Source organism: Stegastes partitus, unplaced genomic scaffold, assembly GCF_000690725.1.
Source record: "Stegastes partitus isolate 25-593 unplaced genomic scaffold, Stegastes_partitus-1.0.2 Scaffold1182, whole genome shotgun sequence".
In the NCBI taxonomy this organism is placed as follows: Eukaryota; Metazoa; Chordata; class Actinopteri; family Pomacentridae; genus Stegastes; species Stegastes partitus.
Genome location: NW_007578913.1, coordinates 51,413 through 72,663, shown reverse-complemented (window position 1 = coordinate 72,663; position 21,251 = coordinate 51,413). Strand labels below are relative to the sequence as shown.

Sequence of the window (21,251 nt, the reverse complement as noted above, 5' to 3'; positions counted from 1 at the left end):
TTCTTTTTATTGAAACTGGATGCTGGTACAAAATACATTTCACTGCACATTGTACCCTGTATACCTAAATGTGTATGTGACAAACAAAGCTTGAATCTTGAATCTTGAATTTGAGGACGACTGTAATGTTGCTGGTGAGCTTTAGTTTTTCGAAAGACAGGGTTTATTTTGTCACATATATTTAACATGTGTGAACTGTGTGATAACTTCACTACTAAGTCATTCACATAACATGTGGCAGTAGCTGGATGTGAGCGTAGCTTGTTGCAGTAAACACAGAGCTGGTGTGGCTTTAACTCTCGGCCCCGCCTCCTCGCACGGAGCGTGACGTCACCCGGCGGCTCAGCCAATCCCAGAGCTTTACGCCGGGGCTGAAGCAGAGCTGTGTGTGTCCGTGTTAGCCGCTGTGCATTTGCTTGTGTGTATGTGTGTGAGTGTGCGTGTGTGCGTGTCTGAAACAAGTTGATATTATTATTATTATTTTATTTTTTATTTTTGCACCACATTTTTGAATTAAGCTCCGGAAGTAAGTGTCGGTTGAGTTGAGTCGCCACAAGGAAAAAAAAAGAAAAAAAAAAAAACAGCAGACTTTTCCAACGTAAGACTCTAATGAACTCGAAAATATCAAGTTTGCTCCGTCCAGCCTTTGAAAACAAGCTACGCAGTTTTTACCTATTTCGTTTTTTCTTTTTTTTTCAAATCGACACCAGCTAACTCGGAGCTAAGAGGCTGCTCACGGCGGTGTTATTTTGTTTTTTTGCTGGTTTGAAGTCAAGTGTGCCTTGTTTTAAAACGTGTAAATGTTAGCTAATGAAGTAACCGTCACATAAGAGGCAGTGATACAGACGGAGCTGATTGTAGGGGATAAGCCATAAAGTACTCGAGAGAAAATGCTAAAGACGCTCACGAAGAAGCTCAGAAGACATTCACTCAATGAGATTCATCCTTTCCAACTGAAGGTAAGTTTGACTGAGTTACTACTCGCATACTTGCAATTAAAACACAGCTGTCAGTACGCTTAAATGGCACTAAAACACATATACAGAGCAGCTAAGACAGAAACTAGCTTGCCTCTGAAGTGCGTGGCTTTACTCCAGTCTTGTGACTTGCTTAAACATTACGAGGACTGTTGAGTTCACTAACATTGCCCTTCTTTCTCTTTCTCTTTCTCACACACACACAGTCCAACATAGTGTTCAGCCTCTGTGGAAATATTCACTTTGTGTTCTTTGCTATCTTGGAGGCACTCTCCTGCTTCTGAGCCCATTCATAACCATGTTAGGATGAATTCACTCTTCATGGGCTGCACATGAAGAAAGCCAAAGATCCTACACTGCTGCATGTCAACACATTCTTCCACTCGCAGATGGACACTCATTGACTCATAAACTGTAGTTCATCTGTTTGTCATTTGAGGAAACAGGGAGTAATGTGTCCGCACTCATTGGCCTCGCTTCTCTTGTGTGTCAGAGGGGATAATCTGTTTTGAGTGCCACATTCATACCCTTGTCCAGGTTTTTCTTCTTACAGGGAGACGGCCTATGTTGTTCTGGTGAGAAAGAGGGACTGGTAATGGAAGCTCATTTAGATGCATAGAAATACTATAAAAAAAACAAACATGTCAGTATAATTGTTCCGAACTATAATCGTCCCAACGTGCACATCTTTACCCTCCAATTTTCCACAACAGAACCCTCCTCAGTTGTTACTGCCTGCTCAGTTTGCATAATGCCTCTTTTTTTTTTTGGTGAGTAGAAGGGTGAATTGTATCCCGCATGGGTCACTAACTTGCCCCATCCACAACACTATTGTGCGTCAACCAACTGTATAGTCGCATGGCAGCCATTTTGTGCCAAAGTGCTCCCGTTCAAAGGGCCTGGCGGTGGACACAAGGGAAAGTGTGCCATCCCTATTGTCTACGTTTGTTTGTGTTTGTTGCTCTGTTCAGTGTTAGAATCCTTTCTGCTGGAAGTGGTTAGCGCGATGGGAAAAGTGAGTTGCGAGTAGCGACTAGGCCCGTTGCCTGGTTGACTGATATACAGTCCAATGAAAACTATTTCACATGCCTCTAAAACTCCTACACTGATTATTTACAAGGAATTCTTGCTGTAAACAACCCCGATTACGCCGCCCGAATAGGAAAAGGCAGTGCGAAACCTGCTCCAGGACCTGCATCCTTGCATCATGACGGATTGAAAAAAAAGTGTCAGCCAGTGCCAACCGGTGAATTACCTTTGACTGAAAGAACTTTAAAGGATAATTATGGTTTATTGCATTCTTGTTTTCATAGTTTTGGCCAAGAATTCCTGTTATTAGTAACAGTAACAGTGCACTCACCATGTTAAGTGCTGAGATCCGGGAGTGAAGCAACAGTCAGGAAGTCTGTAAACGGGGTGCTCCAGCCAAGTTAGCAGTGTATTTTATATCCTGACTCTGTATTTCTGAGACTGATACTGACAACGATACAGCAGCCAAGAGTAACTTTCCTAACATAAACACATAACACAAACTTGATGCAAGACTTTTAGGATAAGTAGTATATTTTGCGGCACATTTTACAGTTGGAGTATCTACTTTCAGGGCTCTCTGGTGGGAAAACTGTGTGTGTTCATGTCACTGTCTCTAAATTTCTCAAGCCTAGTTTGGCATTTCCATACTGCAGTTTCTTGTTACCAGCCAGCATATGTGCAGTAAGCTAATATTGGCCCATGTATTTGCTTGGCTGAGTGTAGTGCACTTCCACAAAGTTCAAGAACTGGTGAAAGACAGACTTTTAGTCCTTGTATGGGTGTAGCTCTAAAATCTCTGGATCCCACATTTCCCATAACAGCTCAACAGCAGATTTTTTTTTTCTTTCACTTGGACTGCCTGCATGATGAATACCGGTGTCGTACAAACTCCTTACCCACAGTTTGTAGTGCAGGCTTTCCGTTAAAAATGAGCTGGCTCCAAACCCCAGCGGAGATTACTTTAATGACACCATCAGGGGTTATTTCCTCAGCCTTTACAAAGTTCTTTCCAGAGCCAGAGAACATATTCTGCAACTGCTATTACAGACTGCGTAGTACTCCCCATGACAAGTAAAGTCATGCGTCAAATATCGTTTGTTTGCCTCTTTAACTAAATAACAATGCTGTTGGCTGATTTAAAAGGGTGCAGACTAGCTCAAGTGCTGACAGCAAGTTGGAAGGTGCGTGTATCTGGTTATTTGCAAGTTGGCTTTTTATTGTTACTGATGGCAAACAAGGTTGGGTTGTGCTGTATTGTAAGCATCTGTTTTAGCTAACAGTCTGGTGGGAACTGCACTTCTGTCCGTATTTCATTATGAATGATTATTGACATTCATTGTTTTGAATAGCGGTGAATAAAAGCAGAAGTTTGATTCTGGCTTGATTTAGTTTGAGTGTTTGTTATAAACCTTGGCCTGCTTTTCACTGATAATATTTGAGTTAGAAGTTTGTTGCACTACGTGATTGAGGACAGAATGACCATTTCAGGATAGCTGGAAGGGGACTAAAGGTCTCCTAAGGTTCTGTTACCGTGTTGTTCCCAGGAGCTTACACTGATCTACACTACTTATGGCTACTTTATAGGGAAGATCTATTGGAGTGTGAGAGAAAGAGAATCAACCATGTCTGACCCTCGGTTGTGTGTTTTTTTTATGAGGAGGGGAATGGAGTGTGACAGTGTCCATGACAGTGTGGAAGGACAGAGCAAAGCTGATATGTGTGTGAACTGGGTGGTGTGTGTGTGTACGCTGTGACATTGCCATTGATCCAGCTTAGCAAGCTGCTCAGTGATGCAAGGGACTGACAAGGATTTCATTCAACTGTTCTTGACACACAAACACACAACTCTTTGTGTGCCTTTGCATGTATGCACAAAAGCAGTTTTTATGCTTTATTCATGTAGTCTCACTGTCACTTTGCTTATTTGTCTGAGCTCCCCGAATGATATCAAGTAGCCTGCCATTACATGTCTTAATAGGTACTATATTATAAATAAATAAGAGAGTAACACAAACTGAGACATCACAATCTGTAAACCAAGAGGTTAGGAAATATATGTGCAAATGTGCAGCCTCAGATGTCTTGCATTAAACTTTTCAATTGATATTAACTCGAATCTTATCATCTTATGTCCCTGAATTATCTATAAATGTTGTGCACAGCATGTCATATCACAGACGGTATTCTCTAATGTAAGCAAATGTGTTGAAGTTTACACTTTTCTGTTGCAGCATTTTGGATTTCAAACCATTCCAAACGTGGCTATACCACTTCAGTCAAAACTCAGACCTCTATATGGAATTCATAAGCGTTATAAAACTTTATGGTCAATTTGCAAGTGTGAAAAAATATCTGCTTCCAAGCCAGTTGGGTGCAGTTCTTCTCAGCCCATGCTCAACCCCCATGCTGCTCTTGTGGCTGTTAGCAGTCCAAATCCTCACCTCAAACCTCATTTGAATATTTGTCATGCAAAGTGGCAGTGGAGTCCTATTTATTTGCTGGACGAGATGACGAAAACCATCATTGATAGACTTGAAGATAACATTTGAATGATATCACTGTAGAAGTGATTACATAGCTGTGGTTAGTACACTAAGTACAGGGTCATTAAGCCTTTAAATGTCTTTTCTCGCCAGTTTTCAGCTTAACATTCACCCTTTAGCATGGTGGGTTTTCACTGTGAATGCAGCGCTAATGACTAATATGTGTGTGGGGAAGGGTGTGACTGTGGGTGGTCCTGATTGAATATTTGACTGGGTTATGTTTGTGCGCGTCATCTATACATTGTGTGCTTACTATTTTTAATTATTGAAAAAAAAAAAGAGGATTTTTGTGCGGCTCCTTAGAGAGTACAAGTGGAAGCCTTTTTTTAGAAATTTGTGAAGCAACAGCACACAAGTCAGACCTTTACCAGTCCACAACATAAATTCTAGGATCCTAACATATTCTGGTGCACTTGTGCAGGTGATAATGGCATTTTGTTTTTATACATTTCACCTGTGCAGTGACGAGGCCAAAAATGTGCTATCAGCCACAGCTTTGGTATTTTTTTTTTAGCCAGCTTTATGCTTCTTATCAAAGCACTAACATTGGAGTTGCACTACTCTTCATCCAAAACTGACACTTGTGGAAGGGTAGTATCGATGCTTAGTTGCGAGGATTATAGTATGAGGCGGCCCCGTACAGGTTGGAGTGGTGCAATCAAGGCTTAACCACAGCATTATACAAGAGCTTAAAAAAGAAAGAACAACTGGAAGTGACATGACAAGAAATCAAACAGGTACAAATATTGTCCTATATATGCATAGATAGACAATGTTGTGTAATCGCTGACTTTACATTTTGTTTTCATTATTAGTAGTAGACTTTGTATATTTACAGGTAAAATTGCATAAAAACATCCGTTATCTCCATGTTCTAGAAGTATGTGGTGCAACAGTACAGTATGATGGTGAAACTCCTTTCTCACCAGAGCCCTGCCATCCTGTCTAACCAGAATGTCAGTTAGACACAGTCGAGTGTTTGTTGTAGCGAGCTATACCAAAGCAGTAACCATATCAGATGTGGTTCACTGAGGAACACATGCAAAGTTCCCTTGCTCTGCTCTCTCTTTCTTACACAAACTCACACTGCATAGAGCACAGATGAAAATTTGAAACAACAATTTCTGTACATTCTGATAACTGTCAGACAGCAGATTTTCAGTCTAGAAAGTGGAAGGTCTAAAGCAGTGTTAGGAGTGAAACTTATTCAAATGCTTGCACATGTTTTTGTTTTACACTTCCGTACATAATTTGCATGGTTGACATTTTTTTAAGTGTTATCTGATCTATTAAAGTGTTTAAAGTTAACGCGAGGGGGAAGGAGAGGCCACATCATTATTGTCAGCTGATATTTGTATTGTCTTGTAGGACAGACAGTGATTTATCTATGGTGAAACTTCTAGTCCTCCACAGAAATGAAAGCTGTGGATGCCGGAGTAAAAATTCTAGTAAAAATAAGTAGTCATTGTGTTGATGTTGCTCAGCTTGACTACAAATTTAACTGTCTAAAACTCATGTCTCTTCTGGGTGAAATTAAAACGCGTATATGACCCACCAGCGTCACTTTATTCTTACTAATCGACTTTACTGGACAATGTAGCTGACGCTCTGAGCCAACCACTTGCCAAAATATATTTCCTTTTCACAGTTATTACTCAGTGTAATTTTCCAGTGAGTTTATGAAGTGACGCTGTTTAACTCAAGACTCCTCCAGAACCAAGGCATTTTGTCTTGTATGCTGGCTCTGGGCCCGTTCATTGAGAACCTATCCCACAGCTCATGTACAGTTGGAAAAAGGCTGCACTCAGGCCTTATCCAAATGTCTTTTCTGTTTTCAAAGATACCTTGAAATTGAGTATTGGGTGCTGTGCTAGAACACTAGACTCATCCCAGTGTCAGATCATCACACTTGTGTTTAGCCTATTTTGATCTATTTTGGGTTTATTCCAACATCCAACATCTGTCATCGTGCTTTCTTTGCCTTCTTGTTATCCATCATAAAACTGAATATGATACTGTGCTGAAGTCAACAGCACAATACATGTATAGGAGTATTAGATTCATAGATATGTTTGATTTGTTGTCATTTTGGGAAGCTAAAGAATTACAGAGGACCTGGGGATTTTTTTCATGCAACACTTTAGATTTGATAGTTGATATTTGATGTGAAAAAGGAACATACAGCACTGTGATGTAGCCGACTGACTTCACCAACATAGCTGGACAATCTGTGAAAGTATGCATTAACATTTACACTTAATATGAAGTGAATACTGTCTTTCCCTTATTGGGCTTTGAAGCACTGGCTCCTTTCTCCTCTTTTCACTCTTTTTTGAAGAGCTTCAGAAAAAAAAGAGGTGTGTGTTTGTGTGTGTGTGTGTGTGTGTTACAGCGTGGAAGGGAGGACACTATGCATGTTTGTGTGGATGAATGTGTGTCAGCATACACACACATGCACAAGCACAGATGGCAGCTGCTCAGCGAAGCCTCAGAGTGGTAATTACTGAGTGTGAGGCGCATTACTTAACTCTTAGCGTTGCAGTCTGCAGGGTATCTGTATTGTTGCTACTGCTGTAGAGGAGGAATTGATTTTAAAGAGACAGGCTGGTTTAGGTTGTGGGAAAAAAAAAAAAGAAGGCTGCACTTAAGCAACACTGTGACTCAACTTTGTGCTCGTCTCTTGTTAGCATCAGTATTATACAAATCACTCTGCAATATTTAGATTGAATTATGGGTTTTTGTTCTTTTTCTCGTAAGTCCATCATAGATGACGTCTGTGTTGCAGATTAGCGGCCTGTTATTGTGGCAAACTCTGAACACTTATTACACGAGTCAGAACTCAAAACCAATACAATTGTTAAAGCTTCATTTTTTATTTATTTGAACTCTGTGGGAATCTGTGCAAATTTGAATCTGTTCAAATACTTGTGATAAACTATATTCAAGTCCTTACTGGGTTCATTTTTGAGCTCCTTAACTGGGAATGAGGGAGTTTTTCAGTGACTCTTCGTCGCCGATATCCTGATCTTTTATTTTGTTCAACCAAATGTAAAACCTTATTCACAGTTTATCCAAATCAAAGCTAATAAACAAAAGAATGATGAAAAGAGATGATTACCACAGCAGGGAATGTGAGGGGTTAACCTACCATGCTATATTTGACCTACAGTGCAAACTGAATCCTTTTTTCCAGATTTCTTATCATGGCAGTGGAGAGGGAGGGGAGAGTGATGACTCAGAAGGGGAGAACCAGGAGCTTGCACAGATTGACAGAGGTATGTGCCCACTGCCAACCAAATCATTTTGCTGCAAATAAATTATGATTTTCACTTAGTGATTACAACTGGATGTTTCAAGTCTGTAACTTGGACTGTTATGCAACCATGTCTCCACCTTCTCCTTTGACATTTTCTGCTTATCAACTCCTCTAGAGAGACGGAGAAATTGTGCCCTCACCCCCTTGGCCACCAGCCAGCAGCACAACCAAGGTCCTCTCTCTCCGGCCCGGTTACGACGCCTCCGCCTCCTTTTAGATGCCAATCTGGACCGTCACTCTTCAGAGGAAGAACTTGAGCGAATCAGCTGCGGTGACAACAGGAAATGGGTGTCTGCGCTTCCCCAGCGCCACAGCGATCACCACAGCAGCGCCTCCAGTGATGAGGAGGTGCGGGACCTCTGTGGCTGTGGGTCGCCAGTTGCCTCCGCCAGGCCGCTGGTTGAGCCTGGTGCTTGCCTGGCCGCTTCCCCCAGTCCTGTACTCTTCAGCTCCAGCCCACCACGTAGCCTCAGGCCACCCCCTATGCGATTTCAGCTGCAGGTGGTACAACCAGTTGCACGGCCCATCATTTTGACCCACTTTGACCAGTCAGCACCTTACAGAAAGTATCGGCACAGCTATGGAGGGGAGCCAGGGAGACCCAGTCTGGACTTAGAAAAAATGCAACAGGTTAGTAGTCCAAGCTTTACCTACCAAGAGCACTGGGCCTCTGCCAAAATGTCCCCTGTGCTAAAACACAGACAGAAAACCATGACGTTTGCTGAGCACTTTAAAACTATTATGGTCCTCCTATTGTGAAAGGTTTAGAAATAGCTGTTGTTCATTCTGTCCAACACACTAGACCATGGGTGAACACTGCAGTGTGTAGGCACTGCTAACTCAGCTTAGGACATTTAATCTTTTATATCATTAACTTATGATTACATAACATTAGTAACACATTAACAATATGACAGCCATGGAAGAACTCAGATTCTTTACTAGTAAATAGAAGTGGAAGTGTAATATATTCTACTGGAGGCAAAATGTTTATGTAGAAAATGAACATTTAATTTATGTCAAATTCCCAAAAAGAATAAGACCAGTACACACTCAATATTGTATTATTCTCATTACTGTTACATTGAAGTAGCATTGTAGTGCACTTATTTGCTGAGGTAGAGATAATTTAGGTTTTGTTGATAGTTTGAGCAACTATACGTTATATTTTGTACATATCGTACGTTTTGTATTTGAATTGTAAATGCATGTTGAGGCACACGTCACATGTTGTCATCGAAATTCATAGTAGTAAAAGTATATAGCTAGAGATAAAAATCTTTGTGACTGTGATTCAGATTGTGGATCGTGATTCTACAACAGATCCTCCTGTGATCTTTAGGCCCCATCGCCCACTCCTAGCCATGATGTTCCTTGGGTCCTTAGTATCTGATAGATTATCATCATTCTCTGTATGTATTTTCTTGTGCTACACGACACGAGGTTGCGTGGTGATTTTGTCTTAGTAGTGCAGGATGACTTTTTGTCTCAAAATATCAATTTCACCATTAGCTGAAGTATATTTCTTGGTATTCGTAATGCAGTTTAATATTTAACACTATGGCAATATGGGCATCACACTGGGAATGGTTAGAAGACAAAACAGCAGATGAGCGTTAAACTACCCCCCTGAGCAAATCAAACAGCGATCTCGGGTCGAGGCTTTGGTCCAAAAATACAATGATGACTACACACACACACGTACACACACGGCCACGCAAGATGTGCACGCTCACGCAGACAAACAAAGTCTTCCCTTTCCATAGCCGGACGCTCGCCACCACGGTGGTCCGGCTGGAGAGGGATGAAGGAGAGGGAGGCACGGACGGCAGATGTCCGCCCTCGTTTCTCACAAAGGCTGGTGAGCGAGGGGAAACGATGGAGGGGTGGAGGCAGAAGGAGAGGATTAAATAAACAACAGAAAAACGACAGCCACTAATGAGTCATGGAGAAGCTGGTCCACTAATCATTAAAATCCAATAGACTTGTTGGCCCACATCACGGATGGGAAAGGGTGTGTGTGCGCGTCTCGGTGTGTGTGTGTGTCGTGAGTTGTTGAGCGTGTGTGTGTGTGTGTTTGCAGAGAGAGAAACTGCAGGTTTCAGGGGTCCATATGTCCATGGGGTTTTTAGAGGGAAAGAACAGATGATGAGAGACAGCGGGCAGCAAAGAGAGGGGTGCGGAGAAAAAAAAAAGAGAACGAGAGTGTGTGTCTCTGTGTGAGTGTGTGTGTGGTTGGGGTATGCATCTATCATCCTGCCTGTCTGTTTGTGTCTGCATGTGTACATCCTCCTGTCTGATTTTGTAGCTGTATCAGTGTGTGTGTGAGAGTGTGTGCCCACTCAGTCAAGTGGAATGGGAGGTGCTGCAGGGAACACAAAAGGGGGCCTATAGAGGTAGCTAGCAGACACAGCCAGAGTCTCCCATTAACCCTTTAGCTGGACAACTTCCAGTCACAAAGTCTGCTTCAAGTTCTACACCAGCACCATGTAATTCCTTCTACAGACGCTCTCCTGGGGTTAAACCAAAGGAAGAAAAAAAAAAAGAGACTGACTTGGTTCTTGTTAAAATGCTATTTAAAGATGTAAAATACAGGAAAATTCTGTGTGATATGAGATGAATATGAAGGAGTAGAGCACATGTTAATCCTCTAATGGGTTGCCAGTGCAGTGCTCCCAAATGATTAGTTTTAGTGTATTAGTTTACTTTGGGAAGTTTTCTCTTTATAATTGTTTATCTGTGATGTGGAAGGAGCAAAACTTCTGCTAACAATTTCGAGAAATATTTTCATATTAAATGATTAAATCATCTGTCGCATTAGAAAACTTTTAGTCATTTTGATTTAACAAATCCAAACAATTTTGTTGGAAGGACACTGAAACAAATTCTAATTGTGCTCCTTATACCTGGGCACTAGATCCAAGACTTTCTAAAACAATGTATCTCATAATTTTTTTAAAGGGAGGGTTAAAGGGTCAGCGAGTTGTTTTATTTTAGTCTCTGATAATCCCTTATGCAGGCTAATCCATGCTGAATTGTGCAGTTGTGGCTGCGTCATTGTTAATGTAATTACCATAGAAGAACAACAGTTCGTGCGGCAGATGCTGATCATTTGAGAAATATGCCATCTATGGTCCATCTCTATAAAGTTTAACAATATGACACACTTGTTGCTCTGCTGCTGTGGAGGTGTTTTTGGAGACAAGCATAAAATAGTTTTAAAAAACGTTGCCTTTGAAACAGCTATTGGTTTCTGCTCATTACATTGTAGTTTGAAAACCAACTGGCTGAGACTGTCTTGCGATGTAATGTCTCGTATTAGTCATCATGCTCAGTTTTATTTGGGCTTTTCATGCTTTAAAAATAAGCTCAATTATGTAGCAGTGTATTCAGAAGTGCTGGTAAATCATCTGTGTTGATCTTTCAAAGTTTGGCTTCAACATCTGATTTGACTTTATATATTAAGACATAAACAATGATTATAGCTCTCACTAAGGATTAGACTGGATAAGGCAAGCCAAGACAACTTTATTTGTGTAGCGGGTTTCATATATAAAAAGCTAATCTAAGTTGTTGAAACAACTGAATAAATTGTTATTGTCCAAGCATCACACACAGACAAAATCTTTAAAATCCTCTGTGTTCCACATGAACAACAGTCAGCCAAAACAGCTAGCTAGCTGGCGAGTCACGACCTGTTGGACGTGTGTGTGTGTGTGCATATATCTTAAGTGGAGCGTGGTGTGGGGCGGCGGTGGTGGACAGAATGATTCTGCTGCCGTCAGAGTGGTGGATGTGTAGGCCGAAAGGACAAAATTATCCATCACTTTATTTCGGGTGAGATAGGCTCATTGAAAGTTTGCAGTGGACTCCTAAAACATGAAAAAATGTATTTCTGTTAAGCATTTTTTTTTTAGAAGCTCAATTACATACAGAGGACAGATTTCCATTTTTTTAAAAGTCCTGCTCAAGCAGCTTGCACCCAAATGGACTGTAGTGCCACCGATACAAAGAAGATAAGGGTTGGCAGGAGGTGAGCATGAGGGCAAGTGCACACCGGCTCTCTCCCACATCACAACAGCAGGAGTCTTGTGTTTCCATTCTTTCCTGTGCTCCCTTCCCCCTTGGAAGCTACCTCCCCAACTCGAGACAATTCGATGATTGTGTGGTCCCTCCACCCCCACTGTTTTTTTGAGAATAGTGGAGCTGCGTGGACATGGAGGGGAGTGGGAGACAGGATATTGCATAAGCTTCATTGACCAACTGTTTAGTTTAGTGAGACAGCTGGATTTGCCTCACTTCCTCGATCATACCGATTCAACGCTAATTGACTGCCTGCGTTCGCTTCTCGTCACGTCATATGTTTCTGTTGCAATGGAGAGATTACTGTTCAAATAATGGTTTTGAAATGGCTGAATGTTGTAATATGCTCAAATATGATCAATATTCACATAAGCCTGGAATGAGGTTTACACAAACAAATGAATGCACTGCAGGCACTTACATTACAAGAAGTGTATTGTACAAGACAAAGTGTTCTCGTTACACAAGTATCAGAACTTTTCCATCGCTTTGGGATCGCCATATTCCCAGAGAAACTGTTGCAAAAATATTTTATGTTGAAAGAAAGCAAGTGTGTGCCCTTCCATAGCTGTCATTGTGTGTTCTTGTTCTCCACAGAAAATGCTGCTGAAAAAGAACTGTGGAGGGAAAACGCGGACTATAAAGATTCGGGTGAGTTCAATTTTATTCAGCTTGCTTTCTTATTAAAAAGAAACAATACGGCGGTGGTGGCGGTGGTGGCGGTGGTGGCGGTGGCGGCGGCGGCAGGGGCAGGGGAATGGCGGATACGCTCCACCGCCACCATCCATGTTAACTTCCGTAAACACTGAGCACGCTTGCTGCATGTGACGTCATTGTGTCCTCCTCTGCACATGCGGGACACTTTTGGGTCGTATGAAGTTCACACAGCAGATCACATACAAGTTGTATTTAATTGGAAATGTGAACAAACTCGAAAAAAAATCGGATTTCACAAAAAAAATCTGAATTGAACATTAAGTCCTGCAGTCTGAACGTAGCCAATCTGTCGGATTGTTAATTCAGATAATACACCGTTATCCTAATTTGTGACATAAAATATCATGTCTGAGTCGGAATCCAAGGCTGTCGGTATGTTAAGGCCATTTTTCATGGGTTCCATTCGTTTTTCCTGTCGGATTGCAAGGTTTTCAGATTGTTAAGCGTCGGATTATCGAGTCACGACTGTATTTGGTCAATGCTATGTTCAGTTATTAATAAAATCCTAAATGTCAGTTTTATGGTTTGCCCTGTAGTATGTATTTGAAGCATTATGTTAATTTTCTAAGTCTTTGCATGCCACCTCATCCCCAACATGGCCTTGTTTTCTCTGTGAGTCTTGCAAGTGAATAGATAAAATCGTAATGGCCAAATAATATAAACACACACACACACACACACACACACATACTTGCATACGGAGACTTTCCCCTTTTATGTGACTGATAACAGGCAGTCCAGATCAGGGTATCCATTACAGCAGTGATAAGGTTGCAAGGTTGCTCGGCCCCCGTGAACAGCCTGGCCTGTCTTGTCGCCAGCACCTTGATCTCCATCCAACTGCATACTGGGACAGCATCTGGCTACAGTGTTTGTTCCCATGCCCTGCTAGCTACAGAGCCATGCCTGAGACGTCTGTGTATCTGATAGCACCGTCAGTTTCCTTTTGCAAACAGTTAAAGAGTGTTTACTGCAATGATACCTAACCCTAAGACACAAAAAAGAAAAACACGCTCTTTTTCCTTTCCAGGTTTGTTTGATGTCTTGATCTCCCTCAACAACCTTTAATAGCCCAGCTTTCCACTTGTCCCATTAGTGGTCTTGGAGGGGCACATTTGCTTGCCTAAATAGCTCAGTCAACACAAAGGTATTTTCCCAAGACTGCGTCCTAGTTGATCTTCCTGCAAATTGGGTTTCCAAACACAACGTCCACTAATCATACACCAACTCAGCACTGTAACTGCGTTGGGGTGATTTTGTTTGCGGCGGGTAAGGGAAGCATGCTGGAGAGTCGACTGGAACAAGCCTCGGTATCTTGGCACAGAGCAGGGCACTCCAGAAGGATGCACAGTGTGGTGAGAAAAGTGACGTTATTATCACGTTGTGTGGGATAGTGTCAGTGGAACCTTATCACACACTTGTTTACGTATACACACACATACAGCAACTGTCTTCTTGTGTACTTTAATCCTCCATGTATGCAGTTAGTTATGTATGGCGAGTACAAATGTGTACTAAGAAAAAAAACAAAAAAAAAACTGAGGATGATGTTTGAGGGTTTTAGGAAGGAGAAGAGAGTGGCGATGAGAGCTAGAGCTGAGGAGGAGGAAGAGGAGGTGGAGTGTGTGCGGTTCCCTTGTGGTGTATTTCCAGGGATGGAGTCATTTTCCATTTATAGCCTGGCCGGCTGCTATCTGTTTAGCTCCACTGATACATAGAGATATTGCTCATTATCCTCTGTTCTCACTGGTGTAGTTGGTAGTGTTGTTGTCCTCGTCAGTGACGTCTGTGGGCATTGGGTTTGTTCCAGTTCGTAGATTTTTCTTGAAGTGAGTACACAGTGAGTCTTTGGATTGATGAGCCATTTGGAGGCTTGTGTTGACTCTTTCTACCCTTTGTGTCACTCCGTACTGTGCGCCTCCCATCTCTCTTCTCTCTTACATCTCGTCTCCGCTGCTACATCTCCGCTTCTGTCTCTCTCTTTCCCACTTTTATCTGTCAACCCTCGGTTTCCTGGCCAGGATCCAGAACAGACACTGGATCTGGATGGGGCCCCAGCTTTGAGACTTGGATTCAACCATCCAAGCATGGGAGTTGTTACAGGGGTTGAGGAGGTCGGTGGGGCTGGTGGTTGCGTGCGTGAGTGTTTTAAGGGGGGAGTCATGTGGAAGCAGTAGGAAAACACAGATTTGGCCACTGTTGCTGCTGCTGCTGCTGAGGCCTTCCCCCTCAAGGGGTTGGAGGTGAATAGGAGAGTGTATTGATGAGAGCTTCCCAGGCTGTAGCAGGCAAGAGTGATGGCGTCTGGTTTCAGCCAGCGTAAAGAATAGGCGGAGAGGAGGGCGAAGATTGATTGAGTTGAGGCAAATGGGGCAAATATGGACGGAGTGAAGGGGGAACCTTAATTAAAGGAAAATATACTGCACGGTCCTCTGGTTTTTGATTGGGGCAACCTCCATGACCGTGAAATATAAGAACAAACTGATGTTAATACAGCAACTTGGTTGAGAAGATGAATACTCTTTCTGCATCTACTACATCTGTCTCTCGTTTATGAAGCTACCTCTAGCAGTTAGCTTAGCTTTGAGAAAAACTCAAAACTTGCCGGAAAGTTTGAAAGACACTTCAAAAAATCGCCAAAATTTGCAGGCAAGAACTGTAAAAGCAGAACAAATCATCTGATTTTCAACTTTCCGATGTGCCTTGAAGTAGTCGTGCATGATGCATGGTTTCACCAGAAAATTTCACCGAATCTAATCTACTCTAGTTCTGTTAAAAAAATCAATTCCTTCCTCTCCAACAAGCCATGGGTGAGTCAGCTTTTACCAACAGTCATGGAACAAAAATTCGGGGACTTTTCTGCAGCCTTTGTTTAGACGAGGCAGAGGAAAGACAAACAAGTTACAGAGATAGATAGGAAAATAAAACTTACCTGAGCAAGTTAGCAACTTTGAAGATACATTCAGCATGGTGCAATATCTCTTTAGCGTTGATGTGTGTTGTAGTATGAATGCCTAGTTTGTAGAGGCTACAAAAATGTCAGTCTACTTCTCGTGGTGCATGACTTTATGTTGCAGTGAGAAATGAGCCCACAGTGAATAAAAACAGGACAGGAGCAGAAGCTTCTTTGAATTTAGAGCGTTGAAGGTTGTTTTTGCTCTAGCATGTGTATTTGTGAACTTAAGCACAGACAGATTTTGTTGCTAATTGTTTCCAGTGAGACCTCTGACCTGCAAGGCAAAGGTTGGATGACTGAGCTGGCGCTGTTGGTGGTGAGCTGATCTGTCGGCCTGCTTACTGCCAGCTGAACACTATTGGCTGTGCGAGCTGTGACAGTATTATCTAGTAGACCACACTAGCCATGGATTTCAGGATGGATTGTTTGGAAAAAAAGGGTGCTGTGAAAACATTTCTTGTCTGTTGTTTACTAGTCATTACAAAGCTCCTCATTCTCTGATACTCGAAGCTTAGGACTCAACCAGAGGACGGCCACTATGTAGTCCATGATATAACTGCAGCTTATAAACTGTGACCTGACTGAGGTGAAGAAAAGCACACACTGTAACTTGCTGTTGGATCCTCATAAATCCTTTCTCCATGTTGGGGATAATTTACAAAGAATTATTGTATTCATTGTGTGTAAATGCACATAACTGTTGTTTTAGGGAGGGTCATATGGATAGTGATGCTGCAGGTCTTTAATAAACTCAGAGGAAAAACTCCTGCAAACAGCTGGAAGCAACAAACTGAACTCTGATCTGTAACAGACACTGTTTTCAGTGTAGTGAATGTTTGTTATTATGGACATTTCAGTTTGTAATAGATGTGAAACTGTAGAGGAATGTGATTGGAAAAGGGTATTTTGTGATTTTGGCAACAAACTTAATGTTTTTGGATCAATATCGGCACTGAAGGTCACTTGACACAATTCAAAGTACATCGCTTGTGTGTGGCTGCCTGTTATGTGACTGCATGCAATTCGGACTTGTGCCGAAATGTCACTATGTCCGACCTAGTGACGTTGCTATTGCAACTTTTACGCAAAAGCGGTTGTGCAGACAAGAAGCGTTAAGATGAATGGAAATAAATGCATGTCTTATAGAGGCCTTAGTTTGCTTCTCTCATGACCATCTTTTTAAATTTACATTTTCTGTTCAAATCACAGTTAGTTAAAACTTCATGTGGCAGACTGATTGACATGGTTAACTGTGTTTTTCTCTGCTGTCGAGTTCTACAAGTCCTTCGGGAATGATCGTGTCTTTAACTGTACCACTGTTAACTTTTCTCCACAGTAAAAGAGAACAAGCTAGCAAAGCAAATGACACCTGTTTAACTGTCTCTGTTGGCCAGATGACTTCCTTAAAGACTTTATGCTAAACTAAGCTCATACTCTACTCGTGATATCCTTACATTCGCTGTACATTCTGAGCGGGGTATGAATCTTCTCACCTAGCTCCTGCTAAGAAAGCAATGAAGCATATTTCCCCAGCTGGGGGCTCAATGAAGGATAAGAACTTATAATAACAATAAATCTCTAAAACAAGACATTTTTGCAGCATTACTGGGAATTTACCTTAACTTTCCTACTACTGCTTTTGGTATCTGCAGGGATTTGTACTCGATTTGACCCTTCGGGGGCCTTAAACGTCTGTTCTACTGCAGATGTGGACACAGGACGGCTCTGTGAGGGTTGTTAACGTTTGTAGGGACCTGATGTAAAACTCTCCCCCACACTTGGACCGACATGCAGCTACCATATGGAGAACATCTTAGCACAGTTCCCATCTATTAAGTTTACTGTACCTTGTTCTTGGGATGTGATTTGTTTTTCCATGTCTCATTTTTTTTTTTTTTGCCTGTTTATATTAACATCGGTCCCTACGACAGCTCTAAGTGGTGTTGGGAATTGTTGCTGAGTTACTGTGGCTCGGTTGTCAGTGCTAAATCCCTGAAGATGTTGGCTGAAGTCATAGCAACACCTGTAGCCTCATACGCACTCCAACTAGGACTTCTTCATGTGCGCTGATGTCATGCGGGTACTTTTCCAGTAGCGGTGGGTACTTTCTCTAGCATCTCGGCGGAATCAGTCAGCTGCGGGGATGCGTCCGTCTCACTTGTCACAGCGGTGTTTGGTCGACACAGCCGTCCATATAAACACGCTCTCTCCAGTTTTTCCATGGGATCGGCTCGCTGCAGCGAATCTGTCTCAGCGCACCTTCTCTTAAACTTCGCTCCCTCTCTGCAGGCTCTGGAGAAAGTGCTGCCTCACTGCCAAATCCAACAGTCATTTCCTGTCGTTTCCTGTAGGGAGGAAAATGACCAGGGCTAATTTTAGACAGAGGGCTTGTGGAGCTACAAGAAGCGAGGTTCGGCGCACAGGGGGAACGTCTCTGCAAGTGGAAAAGCATTTATGTCACTGAACCTGTAGCATAAATGAAAAAAAATAAAAAATCTGTGTGAAAATGTTCTAATGATGGGCAGTCATTTTCCACCACTGCTCGTTAGGTTTTCAATAAATTCTCTCCTCGTCTTATGCACGTTTATGCTGCAAAGCAAAAGAATACCTTACATCACAGTTGACATGAATGCAGCCAGAGTAACTTACACTGTAAGTCAAGGACGGCAGGTAATCCTCACCATTTCCATCCGCTAAAGCTCAAAGGCGGGATTAACCCAAACACCTACTTCTGACAGCTCCGTGAACACTCTCTCTCTCTCTCTCTTTCTGTGTCCTCAGAACCTGACTGGCAGTCGTCCTCCGCCCAGATATACCTACGACCCCTCCATCTTCGCCTTCCGCTCGCTGAGCACAGTGCCCCCCTGCAGCCCCCTCACCCCGTCTGAGGATCCTCCCTGCTCATAAGGAAATTCATGCCTCCCCTCCCGCCAGATAATCCTCTCTCACCGCCCCCCCCGTCTCCTCATTCCCAGACGGCTGCTTTTTTTTTGTGGCTTCTGCAGCGAAACCAAGGAGTGACTGTTATGAAACTGACCGCTAGAAAGACATTAGTTTGATGGTCGAGCTATTGCACACTCAGGTAATCCCACCCTGTCACTTTGATCCTCACTCTCCAAATCAGCAGGACCGTTTGGGGAATTAAAAAAAAAAGGCCTAACAACGTTTTTAAGGATCCTTCAGGTATTGCATATAGTTGTCCCTGGAAAGATCCTGTGATTGGAGAAGGAATGATCAATAAACAAACATGGACTAGCGGACCAGGGGTGGTACAAAGGGACAACACCGACCATTTTGAAACCTGAATTTAGTTTTTAGGTTGGATCAATATTCAAGGGAAATAATGCATGTAAGACAATCAAATGGTTCCAGGGTTTCTTCCTTTGATGTGATTACTGGACATCTTGTAAGGTTCTTGGTAACTTCATATACTAAACATGGCGAGGTGAGCCATCTGATATCTTGTTATTGTTGAGATGAACATAGACAGTGGTCACATTTGTCTGTCTGAAAAAAAAACTACTTCTTTGGATGTGTTATTGAATACGCAGGTCATGTGAGGTCGAGCTATAACAAACATATATGACTGTAGTTCAATAGACGACCTTTGACCTATGATGATGTACGTTTCTTAATGAATATGTCACTTGTAGTCCAGGTCAAAAGTTAAGTACTTGTATCCTCTTTCCTTGCATGAATTCCACTGTTTTTGCAGAAAGAGAGATGAGTGGAAATAAGAAAGTCTGACAATAGTTTGCTGCACATTTGGCAAGTGTAAATGGTGCTGTGTTCTGCATAGCCTACTTGTAGTGTGCCATTTTTTTTTTTTTTTTTTTCCAATATTGTACCTCATTACTTTCTAGGTAGAAGAGGACCACTGGTGTAACTAAGACATCCCAGTGTTTCTAAAGATCTCTTATTGCCTTGAAATGACATTCCTGTTGTATTGAACAAAACTTGAGGTAGTTCTCAGCCGTCGAAACGAGCTGACGAATCGATTAAACACAATGTCACCACTGTAAGATTTCGCCGAAGTGAATGTAACATTGTGACATGTTTTCGTCCCTTGTTGCACAAAAAATGAATCAATAAATGCCCTGTGGCCTCTTGTTTAGGAGGGGACTTTTATTTATTTTGTGCAGAGTATATATAATATGTAGGTATAAGGTGAGAAATCAAAGAGGAATATCCATCATGCATACAGCAAACAGCCTATTTCAACAAACACTAAACGCTGAAAGCAGTATTTTTACATTAACAATGAAAGGTCCATAAAAAAGTATCACATATATGGATCTCTGTTGAGCTCAGCAGTGTGTTAACCTTTTTTTTTAACTACACTGTTTTGCTTTTACCACCCCAGTGTAAGTGCTTGGTGAATGTAGTTGAGCATTCAGCAGCTTAAGACCCAGATATGTCCTGATAATTGATTTGGTGTGCTTATTAGACAGTCACCATAAACTATACTTAGTAAAAACAACCCAAAAAACACAACACCAGATAAATTCGAGGTGTTCAACCCTTGCTACTCCAGCTCACGAAGTAGCAGTAATACTGTCTCTGCAGCAGCCTTCCACTACACTTTAAAGCAGGGGTGGGCCATCCTGGTCCTCGAGGGCCGCAATCCTGCATGTTTTAGATGTTTCCCTCTTCCAACACACCTGATTCAAATGATCAGCTCATCATCAAGCTCTGCAGAAGCCTGATAACGATCCTGATCATTTGAATCAGGTGTGTTGGAAGAGGGACACATCTAAAACTTGCAGGATTGTGGCCCTCGAGGACCAGGATTGCCCACCCCTGCTTTAAAGAGTCTATATTCTGCACATTTATAGATGCATCATTTTATTTTTGGAATCTATACTTTAATGTTCAAAAACACATTATTTTACTTCTACTGTACATTGCTTCTTCCGCTGGAAGCCTTTTAGCCCCCTTTAGTCTCTTGAAGGCCTGCCTCTTGAGAAGACCAGTCTGCTCTGATTGGTCAGCTGGCATGACTAAAGTGATGCAATGCTGCTTATTTATCATAATGAGGAAACAATGGAAGACTACGAGGAAGCTGCTTTGTTTTAACGTGTGCCAAACTAGCTGCTAGGCAGATGTTATCAAAGTTCTTGTCGGCAGGTTCTCTCCACTCAGCAGCCATCTTGATGAGGTCCTCGGGCAAGTTATTGTTGACCAAGACCAGGTTCCTGTCTGAATGAACGGGGAGAGAGCCATGACTGCAATCGTAATGGTCAGTGTATAGAGTCACCAACAACACGATTGGCTGCATGTTTCCCCAGTTGGGCTTTTTTGGGGGGCCCGTGTTTGACACTATGGTGATATAGTGTAGATTTTTATTCAGGATTCTTGAAGTGACATGTCTGGCATCATGAAAATGGGTTACATGTTGATGGTAAACAAGTGTTTCAGGCAGGTAAGGAGCAGTGTTTTCTATGGGAGGGAGTAGCTCAAGCTTTCAGCTTTGTAAATTTGAAGGAAAGTAAAAAACCCAAACGGCAAAATCTTAAGATGTATTTACATTAATTTAGGTAAAGATGAGTGTATTAAACTATCTAATCAGTTTAATGCAGTAACTGTGAATAATAATCTGCCTTCAACCTTTTTCTCTTATCTCCAAT

General features: G+C 42.1%; 1 protein-coding gene across 1 annotated transcript; it reads left to right on the top strand.

Moving 5' to 3' along the window:
• The first annotated feature begins 410 nt into the window (after positions 1-410).
• LOC103368641 (uncharacterized) lies at positions 411-19,741 on the top strand. Its single transcript, XM_008297064.1, has 5 exons — positions 411-959; positions 7,746-7,827; positions 7,984-8,498; positions 12,549-12,602; positions 18,406-19,741. Exons 1-5 carry the CDS (start codon positions 891-893, stop codon positions 18,529-18,531), a joined length of 846 nt encoding a protein of 281 aa, XP_008295286.1. The 5' UTR covers positions 411-890; the 3' UTR covers positions 18,532-19,741.
• The last annotated feature ends 1,510 nt before the right edge of the window (positions 19,742-21,251 follow it).

Bases quoted from the DNA above. Each gene is read 5' to 3' on its own strand.
- LOC103368641 (XM_008297064.1), top strand. From the start codon at position 891: ATGCTAAAGACGCTCACGAAGAAGCTCAGAAGACATTCACTCAATGAG. The intron at 960-7,745 runs GTAAGTTTGACT...CCTTTTTTCCAG, and splicing joins TTCATCCTTTCCAACTGAAG to ATTTCTTATCATGGCAGTGG. The intron at 7,828-7,983 runs GTATGTGCCCAC...CAACTCCTCTAG, and splicing joins GCTTGCACAGATTGACAGAG to AGAGACGGAGAAATTGTGCC.